The sequence below is a fragment of the Portunus trituberculatus genome, chromosome 38, assembly GCF_017591435.1.
Source record: "Portunus trituberculatus isolate SZX2019 chromosome 38, ASM1759143v1, whole genome shotgun sequence".
Taxonomy (NCBI): domain Eukaryota; kingdom Metazoa; phylum Arthropoda; class Malacostraca; order Decapoda; family Portunidae; genus Portunus; species Portunus trituberculatus.
Genome location: NC_059292.1, coordinates 29,366,543 through 29,384,042, shown reverse-complemented (window position 1 = coordinate 29,384,042; position 17,500 = coordinate 29,366,543). Strand labels below are relative to the sequence as shown.

Genomic DNA, 17,500 nt, shown 5'->3' with positions numbered 1-17,500 from the left:
AATCACTATATGAAATACCTGTATCCTTATGTTACTTCATTTCCTTTTCCTCGGTGACGAAATGAACGCTTCATAAGAAAAAAAAAAAAAAAAAAAAAAAGAACCACAGTTACTTGATCATTGCGCACACGTATGTACTGTACGCATGTAAGTTCTTACCCCTTACAACACACACAGGATGGACATGGTGTTGCTGTTATCACCTTATTATTTTTGTGTCGAAAGATTTACACGTGACAGAAGAGTGACAGGGTGTGTAGAATTTTGCGGAGTTGAGTGATGGTGATGGTGGTGGCGGTGACGCAATTAAAACAACAACAACAACAACAACAACAATAATAATAATAACAATAATAATAATAACAATAATAATAGTAATAACAATAATAATAATCCCTATGGCCCTCCCTTTCCCTTTCGGTTCCCCCTTTATTTAATTTCATCCTCTCTCTCTTATCTTTTTTCTCCTACGTCTCCTTGCACACTTCCCTTCCTCCCATTCACATAAACACTCCACGTCACTCCTTCACTTGCCTCTCCCTCTTCTTCCCTTACATCCACTCCTTCCTCTTCCATAAACACACTTCTCTTATCCTCCAGTCTCTTTCTCTTTCTCTCTCTATCTCTTGCTTCTTTTTCCCCATTTATTCTCCATTTTCCTCTCGCATACACATTTTCCTTCTTTCCTATTCAGATATTTACTCCATTTCCCATCACTGTTCTCTTCCTTTCTCTTCCATACATATATTTACTACGCCTTTATTCTTTCCTGCCACTATTTCTTCACTTTCTTTCCCTCTCCTTTTGTCACACTCCTTCACTCCCTTATCCCTCTCTCTCTTACTCCTCCCCCTTACTCTTCCCTTTACTCCTCTTGTCACACTTCTCCACTACCATACTCTCACTCTCTTACTGCTCCTCCTTCTCTCACTTTTCACTCTCTTACTCCTCTTGTCACACTCCTTCACTACCTTACTCTCTCTCTCTCCTTCTTTCTGAGCCACGTTCCCTTCCTCACCTTGGCTTGGTGACCGCCTTGGCCCGGTTCTCTGCCTCCGTTGGCGCCTTCGGGTCAATCTGTATCATCTTCTCGTACATGTCCTGGGGAGGGAGACACGCACAGAGGTCAGGGCAGGTCAAGTTAGGTTAGTATGTCATTAGGTCACTTTATTATTCAAGTTCCATTTCTCTCTCTCTTCTCTTTTATTATTATTTCTTTTAGTTGACAGTTCTATATATGCTTTTCATGCATTTTTCTATTAATTTCATTCTTTATTCTTTTTTATCTTTGTCGTTTTATAGTCACATTCAAGTCTATTCTTTATCTTCCTTTGTTTTTTTGTTTTCCCCTCTTACGGAAATTCCAATTATGAGGATTCCTCTTTGTTAGTTAATTGCTTTATCCGCTTTCTTTTTTTTTTTTTTTTCAGTCATTGTTGCCTCAAGTTTTTTCTCTGTTTATTCTTTGTTTCTGCTGCGTTTGTCTCTTTTTTTTTTGTATTCATTTTCTTTTAGCATTTCTTCCCCAGTTATTTTACAAGAAGCTTTCCATTTTCCTATCTTCTATCACCTTACCACACTTATTTTTTTTCCTCTCTTTCTTTCTCCCTTCTTCCAACTCTTGGTTCACTTCTTCCTGTCCTCCCTCCTAGTTCCAACTTGCCCGTCCTTCTACCTATCTCCTCTCCTTTCTTTTCCCTTACTCATATGCATCTCCCTTCTTTTCCTTTTCTTACACATACGTACATATCCTTTTCCATCTGCCCTCTCCTTCACTTCCATCTCCTCTCACCTCTCCCGAACTACTGTGAAATACTATCTATCTATCTATCTATCTATCTATCTATCTATCTACCTACCTACCTACTTATCTATCTTTCTACCTATCTTTCTGTTTTATCATCCAGTCACTCAATGTATCTATCTCATCAACCATGATCTGTCTTCTCACATCAGGCAGCTTTAATCTGTCACAGTCCCCAATACCATAATGATTGCTTCTATTTAATGCACAATATTCTCAAACATTTCTGCGCTTCACCTCCACAATTTCAAAAGGCTTTACTTGAATTTACACGGTTTTTTTTAAGGTGTTTTTACGGTTCTATAGGCAGAGTGACAGGATTTCTACATTATTGATTGAAGAAACACTCTTGAAAACGCCGCTAATCACCTTTCTGGCCTTGAATAATAGTCTTATGAGAGAGCAAAGCGTTTCTAAATACGGACCGTTAAATATCCTCCTCTCTCTCTCTCTCTCTCTCTCTCTCTCTCTCTCTCTCTCTCTCTTTATCCCCGTTATTCTCCTCGTCTTCTGCATTGCCTTCTCTCACCTTTCTAAGTTTGGGCTTCTCTCTCGCCTTCGCCAGCTCGTCCTCCAAGTATGTCCTGACACCCATCTTGATATCCATGACGCAGGGCAGGGAGTAGCTACTCAGAAGGTCCTCCATCTGTAGGTACTTCTCTCCGTCAGCGCCTTCCACCTGTGTCGGGAGGGAGAAGAAGAGTGGTGAAGTGGAATGATTAGGTTAGGTGGTGAGGGTGTGTCGTGGTGTGGTGTGGTGTGGCTAGTGGTGGTGAGGTGTGATTAGCTAATGTTAGTGGTGATAAATAGCTGTAGTGTGTGGTTCGGTTAGGTTAGTGGCAGTGAGGTGTGGTTAATTAAGTTGGTAGTGCTGTGTAGGTGTGGTAACTTGGTACTATGAAGGGAAGGTTGGATGAAAAGGTAATAGGGTGGTGAGAGAGAGAGAGAGAGAGAGAGAGAGAGAGAGAGAGAGAGAGAGAGAGAGAGAGAGAGAGAGAGAGAGAGGGCAGAGGTGAGAGGAAAAGGTGAAGGAGAAGGATAGGGAGAGTTACTGCCAGTGAGTGAGTGTGTGTGTGTGTGTGTGTGTGTGTGTGTGTGTGTGTGTGTGTGTACAACGACCCTGCTCACTACCGCAAGTTGAACACCAGAACATACTAAGCACTTACATTAAAAATTCACACAATAATAATGAAGAGAGAGAAAGAGAGAGAGAGAAAAAAAAAATGGGAGACAGAAAAGAAAAACTTGATCTACCTTCTTTTAATGTTTTTGATCTCATCTGAGAGAGAGAGAGAGAGAGAGAGAGAGAGAGAGAGAGAGAGAGAGAGAGAGAGAGAGAGAGAGGGAGACAGACCACAACCAGGACCGCCCAGGCAGGTTAGGGCACGCACAGTCACCATGATCGAGTGTGGCAAAGCAACATCAACAATTCCACTTGACCGCGAACACAGAAAGGACATCAGCGGACACGGACGGACACACGGACGCACCTCAGCTATGCAATTATCGCTTGATTTATGGCCGCTAAACGTGTCACGGCCATACATCTGCTGAAGAGTCACCGTGATGGATTGTACGTAAGCGCGGCGTGCTACGTTTGCTAAATTGGTGTGGTGTGTGTGTGTGTGTGTGTGTGTGTGTGTGTGTGTGTGTGTGTGTGTGTGTGTGTGTGTGTGTGTTGCATGGGGTAGAGTTTGGGAGGAAGGGACGACTTGGGTGATGTTTCTTACCTCGACTAAAAAAAAAAAAAAAAAAAAAATTGCAACACTTTTTTTTTGTATGTTGTCTTGTGTAGTGGTGACTGCCAGTGAATTTCTACCAATGACAAGATGATTTATGATGATTCTCCTTCGTTTCCTTCTTCTTCTTCTTCTTCTTCCTTCTCGTCCTTCTCCTAATATATCCTCCCTCTTTACCAGATACGCTTTTATCAAACCTTCACAGATCGATCAAAAGATAAATAGACAGATTGATAGTATATTGACCATAGTTTTCGGATTAACATAGAGTCATAAAACAAAATCTGAACTTTAAAACATAATACAAACACACTAATCAAAATAAAGATAACAAAATCTGAAGATAAAACTCAAACTGAACCTTAAATCACAACACACACACACACACACACACACACACACACACACACACACACACACACACACACACACACACACTGTCTGCGTCACATTCCTCTTATCTTGTGCTGTTCTGTAGCGTTCGTATGTTTCCGTCACACCTACGCACTTTTTATCATACCTGTCACCCCTACAGACACGTGCTCAAACTAACGAAACGGCGGGGTGTGTTACTTGTTGCTACACACACACACACACACACACACACACACACATACACACATATACCGATACGTGTGTGTGTGTGTGTGTGTGTGTGTGTGTGTGTGTGTGTGTGTGTGTGTGTGTGTGCTGTGGTCCTCTTTACAAATGTGCGTGTGTTCGGTGCATTATAATTTTGTATAGTATATGTGTGTATGTACGTGTGTGTGTTGACGGGGGATGGAGGGAGGGAGGGGAAGAGGAAGGGGAAGGGGAAGGGGAAAGTTAGCTGCCACTCCAACCCTGCATCAGCTGTTCATTCACCCATGCAAGGAGTGGTGGGCGGAATGAGCACTCCAAGGAACACCACCGGCGGCACGGCTCTCCGGTGGAAGGATCGGCGGGATAATGCATTGCTGGAGGGCCCGAGGGAGGGATGGTGGTTTGGCTGCAGCTAGAGGACGAAATCGACTGTGTTTCTTTCTGTGTGTGTGTGTGTGTGTGTGTGTGTGTGTGTGTGTGTGTGTGTGTGTGTGTGTGTGTGTGTGTGTGTGTGTGTGTGTGTGTGTGTGTGTGTGTGTGTGGGTTGACTTTCCTGCTCCATGTCCCTACTTTCTCGTTCCTCTGCTGCGGTCTACCTACTGACTACTGTACCCTTCTCCTCGGTGTTAACGTACTCGCCCCCTCTCGTGTTACATCGAGTGAGTAAGGTTGGAGAGTGTATTCTATTGTCTCTCTCTCTCTCTCTCTCTCTCTCTCTACGCCACAAGGGGCCAAGTGGCGGTGCAATATAGTGTACAATACAGTGCTCGACTCCTGCTAAGAGAATGAGAGCAAGTTCATTCGTGGCTCCTGGCGGTTTCCTGACGGGGACAGTGTTTATGGTTCGTTTTCTTCCTTGCTGACCCTAGCCAGCGCCGTGTGACTCTCGCTGCTCCGCCATACAGCTCAATAAGTCTTCACAGGGCTAAAGTGACCGCAGCTTGGGAGTTTAAACCTTTTCCATTTCCCTTGTCCTTATATTTTTTTTTTATTGATTCTTCTCATCTCTATTCTGTCCAACTCCCTAATACAAGAATTAACCAGTATTCTCAATCATTCATACCTTTCTCTGGTAAACTCTGCAACTCCCTGCCTGCTTCTGTATTTCCATCTTCCTACGACTTGACTTCTTTTAAGAGGGATGTTTCAAGACATTTGTCCCTGTCTTTCTGCTAATTCCCTACCAGTCTTTTAGGGAACGAGCATTTGAAGTGGGCCTTTTTTTTCAATTTTCTGTTGCCCTTGGCAAGTTTCCCTCCTGCATAAAAAAGTGAAAAAAAAAACTTTACTAGGTGCATAAAAATTTAGAGTAGGACGTTTATTTATTTTTAGTAAAGAAGTGTTTATTTGAGAGGATGTTGTATAAAAAAGCAAGTGTTTGAGTACATGATGGAAATTGTGAGGGGAAGAACAGTCCAGCGCTGCAATCAAGGGTTAGTGAGAGAAAGCTGCAGCGTGTACCGTGTGTAACTTATTGGAGACTCCCAAATATGTGTAAAAGTATGATGAACAGAAGACCGTCAAACTGAAGTGGAGAAGTTTAATGATTAGTCAAATATATAATACTAACTCCCGCGATGATGTGAAGCACGAGAGAGAGAGAGAGAGAGAGAGAGAGAGAGAGAGAGAGAGAGAGAGAGAGAGAGAGAGAGAGAGAGAGAGAGAGATACAAAAGCCAGAATAAATAAGATAAATAAAACAAAACAGGCTTGCGCAAGATTATCAGAAATTATCGACGGTCAGAATGGCGACATCAAAATATAAATCAGGTATTTTTACGATAGCTCCTTATTTTTTGTTTTGCTTCATCAGACACTCGGCAAACCAGAAGCGAGTGGGGAGGGAATGACCACCACGGGAGCAAGCCACCACCATCATCACCATCACCAGCACCAGAACCACCACTACCAACATTATGCACCACGTCAGGCCCGGCTCGTCGTAACAAGGGGGTAGCGGCGACGAACGCGTATCATCAACAGTCGCTTCTTAATGGCTGGTTACGCATCAATAACTCTTTACCGCGCCACTCCAGTCTCCTTGATAATCACACCCCAGCCGTCGCCGCCAGCCGGGCCCGCCTCGTTCACAATCCATCATTATTAAGGTCACTGCCGCTGGTGTGTCTTCCTGCAACGAGTCTACCTACACACACACACACACACACACACACACACACACACACACACACACACACACACCGCGTAGTGTAGTGGTTAGCACGCTCGACTCACAATTGAGAGGGCCGGGTTCGAGTCCCGGTAAGCGGCGAGGCAAAGGGCAAGTCTCTTAATGTATAGCCCCTGTTCACCTAGCAGTAAATAGGTACGGGATGTAACTCGAGGGGTTGTGGCCTCGCTTTCCCGGTGTGTGTTGTGTGTTGATGTGGTCTCAGTCCTACCCGAAGATCGGTCTATGAGCTCTGAGCTCGCTCCGTAATGGGGAAGACTGGCTGGGTGACCAGCAGACCACCGAGGTGAATTACACACAGGTGAACACATTATACCGTAAGGTATATTCAGCCATTTGTTTCTCTTTTTCCCTATGATTATTCCACTTTTCATTTTCCTCTCCTTTCCTCAACCCCTCTCCATACACACACACACACACACACACACACACACACACACGCCCGGTAGCTCAGTAGTTAGAGCGCTGGCTTCACAAGCCAGAGGACCGGGGTTCGATTCCCCGGCCGGGTGGAGATATTTGGGTGTCTCCTTTCACGTGTAGCCCCTGTTCACCTAGCAGTGAGTAGGTACGGGATGTAAATCGAGGAGTTGTGACCTTGTTGTCCCGGTATGTGGTGTGTGCCTGGTCTCAGGCCTATCCCAAGATCGGAAATAATGAGCTCTGAGCTCGTTCCGTAGGGTAACGTCTGGCAGTCTCGTCAGAGACTGCAGCAGATCAAACAGTGAAACACACACACCCACACATCTCGATCCCCCACTTTCCAGTTTTTCCTCTCCTTTCCTCGCCTCACCCCCTCCCCACACACACACACACACACACACACACACACACACACTCCCACACATCCTCCATCTCCCACTTTACAGGTTTTCTTCTCCTTTCCTCCCTCTTCCCACACACACACACACACCCCTTCACCCCCCCCCACATCAAACAAGACTACTTTTCTCCTTGGTAAATAAAGTTAGGTTTAGGAAAAATTTATCATGGTTGGGAATTATTCTGCACTACAAATTTCCCTTCCCACTTTAATATTTTCCTCTCCCGTGGTAAAGTTTAGTTAAGATCGAAAAGGAGGAGGAGGAGGAGGAGGAGGAGGAGGAGGAAATCTGCCATCAAGGGAATTAGTTTGGAGTGGAATTTATACAAGGAAGGAGGAAAAATCTTAGTGGTTGAAATTTACACAGAAACAGTGAGCAACACACACACACACACACACACACACACACACACACACACACACACACACACACACACACACACACACACACACAAACGCAAAACAAATTGGCTTTTCTCTAGGTTCTTCATCCCTGCCTCTACTGATAACAACATAATAAGCGAGACTCCTTTTTCCATCCATTACTCTGTCCTTCGTCGCCCAAACCAATGCATAACAATAAGAAGAAACTCTCAAAATAGCCACGAACCAAGAGACGCACTGCAACAAGACACTCCCACAACCACCGCTACACTGAAGGCTGCGTGTCTGACTCCAAGGAACACAACCACAGAGGAAAAACACGACAGAAGGAAGAAGGATACAGAACAACGTGAATGGAAGAAGGAAGAAGGATGGCAAAAGAAATGGAGGAAAGAGGAAAGGTAGGAAAGATAATGAAGAAAGGTAGAAAGGTAGAAAGAAGATGTACAGTAGGGAGGGGAAAGGTTAGGTTAAAGAAATGACGGATGGAATGAATAAAGGAAAGAGGAAGAAAGAAAGGTAGAATGAAGAATTAAAGAAGGAAAAAAAGGAAGACAAAAACAAGAAATATAGAAAGGAAGGAGATAAAATGAAGAAATGAAAATAAAGTAAGTTTGACCCAAGAACAAAAATAAAAGAGCAAAGGAAAGAAAAAAAGAAGAAATGAATACCACTTAAGAAAATTGGGAACGTCAAAATATAGTGTAAACGTAGAAGCAGCACACACACACACACACACACACACACACACACACACACACACACACACACACACACACACACACACACACTACGTCAAGGCACAAACACGCCAAAATTTAATGATCACAGCCTCGTGGAACTAAATATCTAATAATAAACATCCCTTCGAGGCAGCACACACTGAGCCTTTAACTCCTCCTCCTCCTCCTCCACACGGTCAGCTATTTCTGTCCCTTGCATTCATCACTCTAACCCTTTACTGTTAAGACTGTCCTTCCTTTAACTCTTTGACTGCCACTCGGTTCACCTTTCACTTACTACTAATCACTCTACGTCTTTACTTGTCCTGCAGCCACATCAAATCTTTGTATAGGGAAGAATTTGCGAAGTGTATCTTTTTTCATTAGTAACTTTCTTATAGAGACTTCACGTATTGCTTCTAGTGCTGGTAATTGCTTGGTGCTGCAGTGAACGTCGTGAAGTTTGCTGAGAATACTAGTTTGAATAAGGAAGAATTACCGAGGTGTGTCTTGTAGGTGTTGATAAAGACTTCACGTATACTCCTAGTGTTGTTAGTGTTTGATGCTGCAGTGAAAGGCTTAACTAATAATTGTGAACGTCGTGAAGTTTGCTGAGAATATCAGTTTGAATAGGAGAGGAATTGCGAAGTGTGTGTTTTCTCATTGGTAAGTTTCTTGTAGGTGTTAATAAAAGATTTCTAGTGTTGTTAGTTGCTTCGTGCTGCTGTGAAAGGGTTAATTAATAATTGTGAACGTCGTGAATTTTGGTGAGAATATCAGTTTGAGTAGGAAAGGAATTATGAAATATGTTGATAAAGACTTCACGTTTTGCCTCTGGTGTTTTTAATTGGTTTCTGCTGCACTGAAAGGGTTAGCTAACAATTATGAACGTCGTGAAGTTTGCTGAGAATATTAGTTTGAATAGGGAAGGAATTGCGAAATATGTTGATAAAGACTTCAATTATTGGTTCTAGTGTTGATTATTGCTTCGTGCTGCAGTGAAAGGGTTAACGAATAATTGTGAACACCGTGAAGTTTGCTTAGAATATGAGTCACGTCTTTTTCTAGGCTACGGAGGCTGTCTATGAGAAATGACTACATATAAATCTAAATGTAAAATAAGTCTAAGGAATTGAAGGTGATTAGGAGAAAAAGAGGTGTTCAGCGGTAATAGGATTGTCGGTAACTGAGTTTTTCTATTCGTATTTTTTGTAGATATTTTTTTTTTTTTTTTGTGTGAGTTCAAGCAAGAAACGATAAGAAAAATATCTGCGTCACCGTTCGTGGTATTTCTATTTCTATTTACCCCACTTTAACTGACTGTAAGGCAAATGAAAAATAAAAGAAGAAAAACAGAAAAAAAGAAGAAAAAAAAACAACAACAACAGGGATAAGAATAAGTAATAACAATCAGAGAGAAAATAAGATGGAGTTTGGGAGTTGTGTATCAGTGAATGGGGGAACACAGCGGGGTTGATGAAGGTTTGGCGTATGATTCCACAAGACAGCGATGGAAGGGGAAATGAAATACAGTAATGAGCAGCAAAAAAGACACAGCTTGATAGAAAATAAAGACAGCAAAAATGAAAGCCATGACATTACTATACCATTAAAGGACAACAATGACTAAATAATAATGATGAAAACAGCGGTGACAGCAAAAGACAGCAATGAAAACATCCAAAGGATGGAGAGTGACGAATCTATTTCATCCTTTTAATACCTCTCTCTCTCTCTCTCTCTCTCTCTCTCTCTCTCTCTCTCTCTCTCTCTCTCTCTCTCTAGTAACGATCGAACGGACTCAGGATAAGAAAACAAAAAAAAAAACGCGCATAATGAGACGAGATAAGAGACAAGGAGCACAAGGGTAGACAGCAGCAGCAGCAGCAGCAGCAGTAGCATCCCTGACACAGAGAGATAAAGGTAAGCATTGCACTGAAGCGACCGTGAGAAGACAGTGACATCAATTTACTCACAAAAACGCTCTTCTCTCTCTCTCTCTCTCACTACAACCGTTTTCCAAGGTCACAGGGATGATTAGCGAGTTTTCAAGAATCTTTTTCCCGTTAATAATGTAGGAATCTTGTCACTCTGCCTCTAGAACTTTAAAACATCTTAAAATATTATCAATTCAAATAAAGCCTCTTGGAATAGTTGAGGTGAAGCACAGAAGTGTTTGAGAATACGAACTATAGTCATTAGTCACAGGCCGAACACAATGCATCGCCTCCACAGTTTTCCTCCAGAGCGAGTCCTTTTACCAACTAAGAATCTAATTTGTATTGTATTGTACTCTCTTTAACGTTACGGAACATTGACTTGATTGCTTTTAAGGCATTCACTGCTTGACAACTTTTCTTCTCATCACCTACAACTTTTCAGACGTCATTTTTGTGCTAAACTCTCGTAAATATTTCAGTAGGTTTAAAAGGACGAAATTAACCATGAGTACTGTACTGAAAATTCCCTGAACAGCACTGCCTCCACCCACAAGTCACCCAGTCACCACACACCACCATCCACCATCCACCACACATTAAGTAGGCCGCTTATCACACGGCGCGCTGGAGACAGGACAGAGGTCCGTATTCAGAAACGCTCTGCTCTCTCACCACGATTATTTTCAAGGGTCACAGAAATGATTAGTGGAATTTTCAAGAGTGTTTCTCCAGTTCATAATGTAGAAATCTTGTCAGTCTGTCCCTAGAACCATTGAAAAAAAAAACAACAGCTTAAAAACTCGTGTAATTTTAAATAAAACTTTTTTAAAATAGTGGAGGTGAAGCACAGAAGTGTTTGAAAATACGAGCTATATTCATTAGTCACAGGCCGAGCACAATGCATCGCCTCCACATAATTTAAACCTATTCCGCCATTGCAAGTTCTTTATCTACTACGAAGAATACCAGTCAGAAGACGAGGAGTAATCTGTACAAATTGAGCCAGACATGTACTACAACGAGACGAGGCACGAAGACCCTCATCACACCACAGCATTCTCAAACGCCCGGGTGCCTTATCTCCACAACAGGCTCTCGCTGACAGCATTGCGAGGTCTTCAAGAGTGTTTACATAATTCAAGTGACAGTTTAACAAGGATTCCACGCCTTCAATAGGACACAACACTCGTGGGAACCTTACTTATCATCTCCATGGCTTCCAAAAAATAGTTCTAACGGACCGTGGTTCTGTATGTCCCTATATAGCAATGGTTCGCAATGGCCGCCACTCTCATTAATCCCTTTCAGTACTGGGACGCCTTTTTTTATCTCGAGTTTTGGGTATGATTAGACGACCTTATTGACATTAGGAAGGGTCTATGGAGGTCAGAAGATCAATGACCACAGCATTCACTATTTTGATCCCCCCATGCAAGTTTCTGAAGCTGTGTAAAATCACCAAATAGTAAGGAGAATAAATACGAAAACATGTTCTGGTACTGAAGAGGTAAACACGCCCTGGTGAAGCCCAGCAGTGTACACCACCTCATCATTTATACTCCCAGACATTCGCTAACTTGCTCTGCTTACTGGGAAATATTGGAAACAGACGCATCCCTTCCGCCTCTCTCTCTGTCTCTCTTTGGCGACGGTTCATCTCCAGACTCTTAAAAAAGCAACAGTTAGAGGGCATTTTATCAGTAGCCACTTGACTCACTCTCTTGGCGGGACGTGGAGTGATAAGAAGGGAACATCGTGGATTAAGGAGCAGACCAAGCTGGGGACATCTTCACTACATACGGTTATGAGATAAAAGAAGGCGGACATGCGCAGGACACATCACGCGGCGAGCTTATCTTTTACAGACGAGCGAAGAGAAAAAGAACATGCGGGTGGTACAAAAGAGGTAAAAAAGTCAAGGAAAAAAAAAAAAACCCTTAAAACGAAAAGTGATATAAAGTTCAGGCTGAAGCGGCGTGGAATAGACGGAAGGAACATGGACAGGAACGAAGGGAGATAGCTGAGTTGTATTCTTGTGCTTAAGATGAATAATTGAGGCTGTTCATGATGATGGTGGTGATGGTGGTGGTGGTGGTGGTGGTGGTGGTGGTGGTGGTGGTGAAAACAGTAACTTATTATAGAGTTTAGTCATGATTTCCCGTGGTATAAAGAGAGAGAGAGAGAGAGAGAGAGAGAGAGAGAGAGAGAGAGAGAGAGAGAGAGAGATTATTAAGTACCCTATGACACGAAGTTAATCTTATCTGACCACGTAACTCTCTCTCTTTCTCTCTCTCTCTCTCTCTCTCTCTCTCTCTCTCTCTGGTCGCGTCCACACAAAACAAAACACGGAAAAACGACTCATAAAACAGGCACTAACATTCTCATATTTTCCTGCCATGAATAACTAATAAATTACTCTCTTATCTAACTAGTGGTGGTGGTGGTGGTGGTGGTGGGGGTGGGGGTTGGGGGTGGTGGTGGTCCTCCTGTAACAGCCTCCCCACCACCATCGCTATACCACTACACACCACAACACCACAACACCACCACAGCAACACCACAGCTCCACCACCGCGTCTCGCCTTGCTGTGGCAGTGTTCCAGGTGTGTGTGTTGCTGCAGACAGGTAACCAGGTAACGCCCGGGATAATTAGCCGACAGGTAAATACGTAGTGTGTTCTTTTAACGTCTTGTTGCATTAGGTTATCTCTCTCTCTCTCTCTCTCTCTCTCTCTCTCTCTCTCTCTCTTTCCTCCTTCTTATATTCTATTCCCACTCTTCTTTTTTTTTCTTTCTCTTTCTCTCTTACCTTCTTTCTTCCCCTTTTTCTTCTCCCTTTGTCTATATTCTATCTTCAACACTTCTCCTTTTCTCTTTCTCTTTTCCTCTTCTTCTCTTTTCTTCTCCTTCTCTTTATTCTTTCTTTTCTATTTTTCTTCGTTTCTTCCCCTTTTCTTCATTCTTTGCCTATATTCTATTTCCTTCTTCACCTTTCCTTTTCTCTGTTTCCCTCGTTATTCTGTATCTTCTCTTCTTCTCTTTATTCCCCGTCTCTTCTTGCTCCCTTTTCTCTTCTATCACTTTTACTTTCACTTCTATGCCTTCTATTTTTATTTCTGTCTCTCTTCTTCGCTTCTATCCCTCTTCTTCTTCTTCATCTTCTTCTTCTTCTTCTTCTTTCTCCTCCTCCTTCACAAACTTCCTCTATTCTCTCTTCCCACGTCTTCCTTTTGCATCCTCTCAGTTTTCTTTCTTTTTAATCTCTCTCTCTCTCTCTCTCTCTCTCTCTCTCTCTCTCTCTCTCTCTCTCTCTCTCTCCCCCATAATTAACCAGATGGTAGAAAGAGACCTTGCACAGTTCAACGATGTTAGTGTTACGTAATTCTCTCTCTCTCTCTCTCTCTCTCTCTCTCTCTCTCTCTCTCTCTCTCTCTTTAAGAGGATTACTAGAGCTAACGTAAGATAATTGATACTGTTGAAGAGGAGGAGGAGGAGGAGGAGGAGGAGGAGGAGGAGGAGGAGGACTTACTATTACTTTTAAATCCTCCACCTCTTCCATCTTCTCCTTGTCGTTGTCCACCATCGCCATCACCACCACACCATTTCTTCTTCTTCTTCTTCTTCTTCTTCTTCTTCTTCTTCTTCTTCTTCTTCTTCTTCTTCTTCTTCCTCCTCCTCCTCTTTAATTCAATTTCACAATCCCTGACAGTGACAAACAGCCGACCTGACTCACTTTCCTTCGCCACAAAAGACACACTAAAGGAGATGACGTGACTAGAGGCAATATATTCTTTTTCAGCTTACGTATTTTTTTTTTTTTAGCATTTTTAATAATTGGTATGTGTAAAGCGTATTGAGACTTCTACTAGGGCGATAATTCATAGTATTTTTTGGTGTTTTATTACTGTTACTATTACTATTACTACTACTACTACTACTACTACTACTACTACTACTACTACTACTACTACTACTACAATTACTACTACTGCCACATTTTTACTGGTATTTTAAAGTAAGAGCAACACAGATATTTAACGCAATTTCGCATTTGAAGAGTCGCAGATTTTCTTACGTCAAATTCAATGTTTTATATGATTTATTTTCCCTCTCAACAAATCATAACATATCCAAATCTTAATACTCTCTCTCTCTCTCTCTCTCTCTCTCTCTCTCTCTCTCTCTCTCTCTCAGTACATATCAGGTATTATTTCCTTGTCAGATGGATCACATGATTTGAAAGAGATACTGATCAGTCACGTGTGTGTGTGTGTGTGTGTGTGTGTGTGTGTGTGTGTGTGTGTGTGTGTGTGTGTGTGTGTGTGTGTGTGTGTTTAATTAATGGATGTATAGAAGTAAATTATCCTTTGGTAAATACGTGAGGGGTAAAGGAAAGGTGGTTTTAGAGCGAAGACTAAAACAAAGGAAGGATGAACAAAGGACGGAGGGAATAAAGAAGGGTGAGAGATAAGAGAATGAATGACTAGATAAACCGATTGCAGAGAGAGAGAGAGAGAGAGAGAGAGAGAGAGAGAGAGAGAGAGAGAGAGAGAGAGAGAGAGAGAGAGAGAGAGAGAGAGAGAATATATGAGAAAAACCCAGGGAAATAACACGAAAAAGAAGAATAAAAAACATGGATAAAACAATAAAGAAATTAATGAAAGAAAAAAAAATGAATGAATGAAAAACTGGGAAAAGTGAAAAAAAAACAAGAAAAATGAGAGAGAGAGAGAGAGAGAGAGAGAGAGAGAGAGAGAGAGAGAGAGAGAGAGAGAGAGAGAGAGAGAGAGAGAGGAACACTCACCACACCGGAGTATCGAGGCACGTAGGGGCGGAGCACGTCCTTCATAATCGCCTCCAGAGCCTTTTCCTCCGGCGGGCACAGCTTCTTCAGAATGGTGCCCTGCTTCATCCCCGCCCGGAAGTTACCTGAGGGGAGGAGCGGAAAGTCAGTGTTGGTGGTGGTAGTGGTGGTGGTGGTGGTGGTGGTGGTGGTGCTGATGTTGTTACTGACGCTGCTGTTGTTTGTGTTGTTATTGTTATTCTCATTAAATCATTGTGGAGATTACTACTTTTACTACTACTACTACTAGTACTACTACCACTACTACTATCACTAATACTACATACTACTATCACTACTATTACAACAGCAACAACATCAACACCAACACCATCACCACCACCACCACCACAACAACAACAACAACAACAACAACTACTACTACTACTACTACTACTACTACTACTACTACTACTACTACTACTACTACTACTACTACAGACACCTCAGACAAAAATAAATACACGGTGCCATTGTTTTTTTCTTTCTCTTCTTTTTTTCAATCATCGCCATTCTTCACTAGACTTGCCACCATTACTCTCATTAGTGACGCTTACAAAGGCTCCATTCACTCGCACTATCGCCGCCAACCCTCCCTCGTATCAGCGCTATTTGTGACGTGGCTGCTGTAGTAATCTTGGGAGGAGGAGGAGGAGGAGGAGGAGGAGGAGGAGGAGTGGAGATAAGACGACATTTTATCCGAGACTTTTATACCGGAACACGAACACACACACACACACACACACACACACACACACACACACACACACACACACACACACACACACACACACACACACACACACACACAGCCTGCTAGCTTAACTATTTCGGTGCTAAAGACAGAATGATAATTTCTAACCTAACTAAACAATAACGTGCAGGAGACAGTACAAGGGGCCCCCGGCTATACCATAACGCGAGACAATTACTGGCATTTTTCTCTCCTTGAATGTTTTTTCTTCTCTATTTTCTGTAACTTGCATCCTTCTTCTCCTCAGTCTTTGCCTCTACAGGTGGCGGGAAATCCCTGACGCAGCCCGACGCTCACCTTGGCGTCCACCTGTGTGAGAGCCGCATCCACTGATTAGAGTATCTGGACAACTTTTCTGAACAACAATGCGATTGCTCCTAATGTTTTCGCCTTTGTTTCGAGAGTATGGTGCATGTGGAGGTGCCAGATTACTTGATGAAGCTTGAAGGCAAAGCGTGTTAATTGTAGAAGTTAAAGATGTGTATTCTTGAATGTTTCAGAGCTATATCTCCATTTTTTCTAACAGCTGCAGTGGAAGTTGTGAAAATCTTCCACGGGGTTTCCCGAAGAGTGATAGCATACGTAGGCACGCTTCTCTTACCGTTCCTTGCGTCTGTCTGGAGACAGCGTGTGCCATCAGTGGCGTCATTCCAACCACGGGAAATTAAATCAAGCTGGTCGCTGTCTGTCATTTAGTGAGACGGAACGCTGTGCTGTGCTGTGCTGTGCTGTGCTGCACTGTACGCACCATACACAGTGGTAACAACGCTCCGCCTCGTGAAAGGTTATTTGACGGCCTGACTAAACTTTCCGTGGACAAAGATACAGAGTGACGTCATTGGTGACACACGCTGCCCGCTGCTGACGGATGTACGCAAGGCTAGTGTGTAGCCGCCATGGCTCTGCCTCACCATGTCTCTGCCTCACCATGAATTTACCTCACCATGGCTCTGCCTTACCATGTCTCTGCTTCACCATAACTTTATCTCATCATGGTTCTGCCTCACCATGGCTCTGCCTTATTATGGTTCTGCCCCACCAGAGGGACAACGCCCATCAGAACAGACCAGTCATCTTTGTGGCGTCTGAAATTCGTCATGATGGGACCGAAATGTTTAGAACACAGCCTGAATGGCAGCAGCTTCGCCAGGTGCGCCGCACGTGACCTCAATGCTGAATTACTGCGTATGAATCACATACACACATACACGTAAACCTTATCTTGATATCTGTAAAGTTTTTTTTTTCTCCCAAGATTACGACTCAGGTGAGGCGAGGTAAGCGCTTCCCTCAGGGCCAGTGCCCGGTGCCCCCCCCCCACCCCCAGAACCAGCCACCACCACGCTGCCACACACGTGTGCTCTTCTCAAACATTCCTCGATAAGTGTTTGTTGTGTATTTCTATTCTTATTACGTTGCTTTTCATCAAGACACAAGAAGTAAGTGTGACTCGATTCTCTAACGGTATTATAAAGTATGTGAAACTCGTGTGATTTTGTATTCTTGGGTAATGAATAGTACTGAGGTGTTTGCTTGTGTGTGTGTGTGTGTGTGTGTGTGTGTGTGTGTTTCACTGTTTGATCTGCTGCAGTCTCTGACGAGACAGCCAAACGTTACCCTACGGAACGAGCTCAGAGCTCATTATTTCCGATCTTCGGATAGGTCTGAGACCAGGCACACACCACACACCGGGACAACAAGGTCACAACTCCTCGATTTA

The 17,500-nt window shown here is 43.1% G+C and overlaps 1 protein-coding gene across 1 annotated transcript in view; it reads right to left on the bottom strand.

Annotated features, from left to right (window-relative positions):
* LOC123514919 overlaps positions 1–17,500 on the bottom strand; it is a 176,260-nt gene that overhangs the window by 16,358 nt on the left and 142,402 nt on the right. Inside the window, exons 4-6 of the mRNA XM_045273176.1 lie at positions 14,988–15,112; positions 2,334–2,483; positions 1,019–1,101 (exon numbers count right to left, since the gene is read on the bottom strand). Coding sequence (XP_045129111.1) covers positions 1,019–1,101; positions 2,334–2,483; positions 14,988–15,112 — 358 coding nt within the window. The remainder of the gene's footprint in view (positions 1–1,018; positions 1,102–2,333; positions 2,484–14,987; positions 15,113–17,500) is intronic.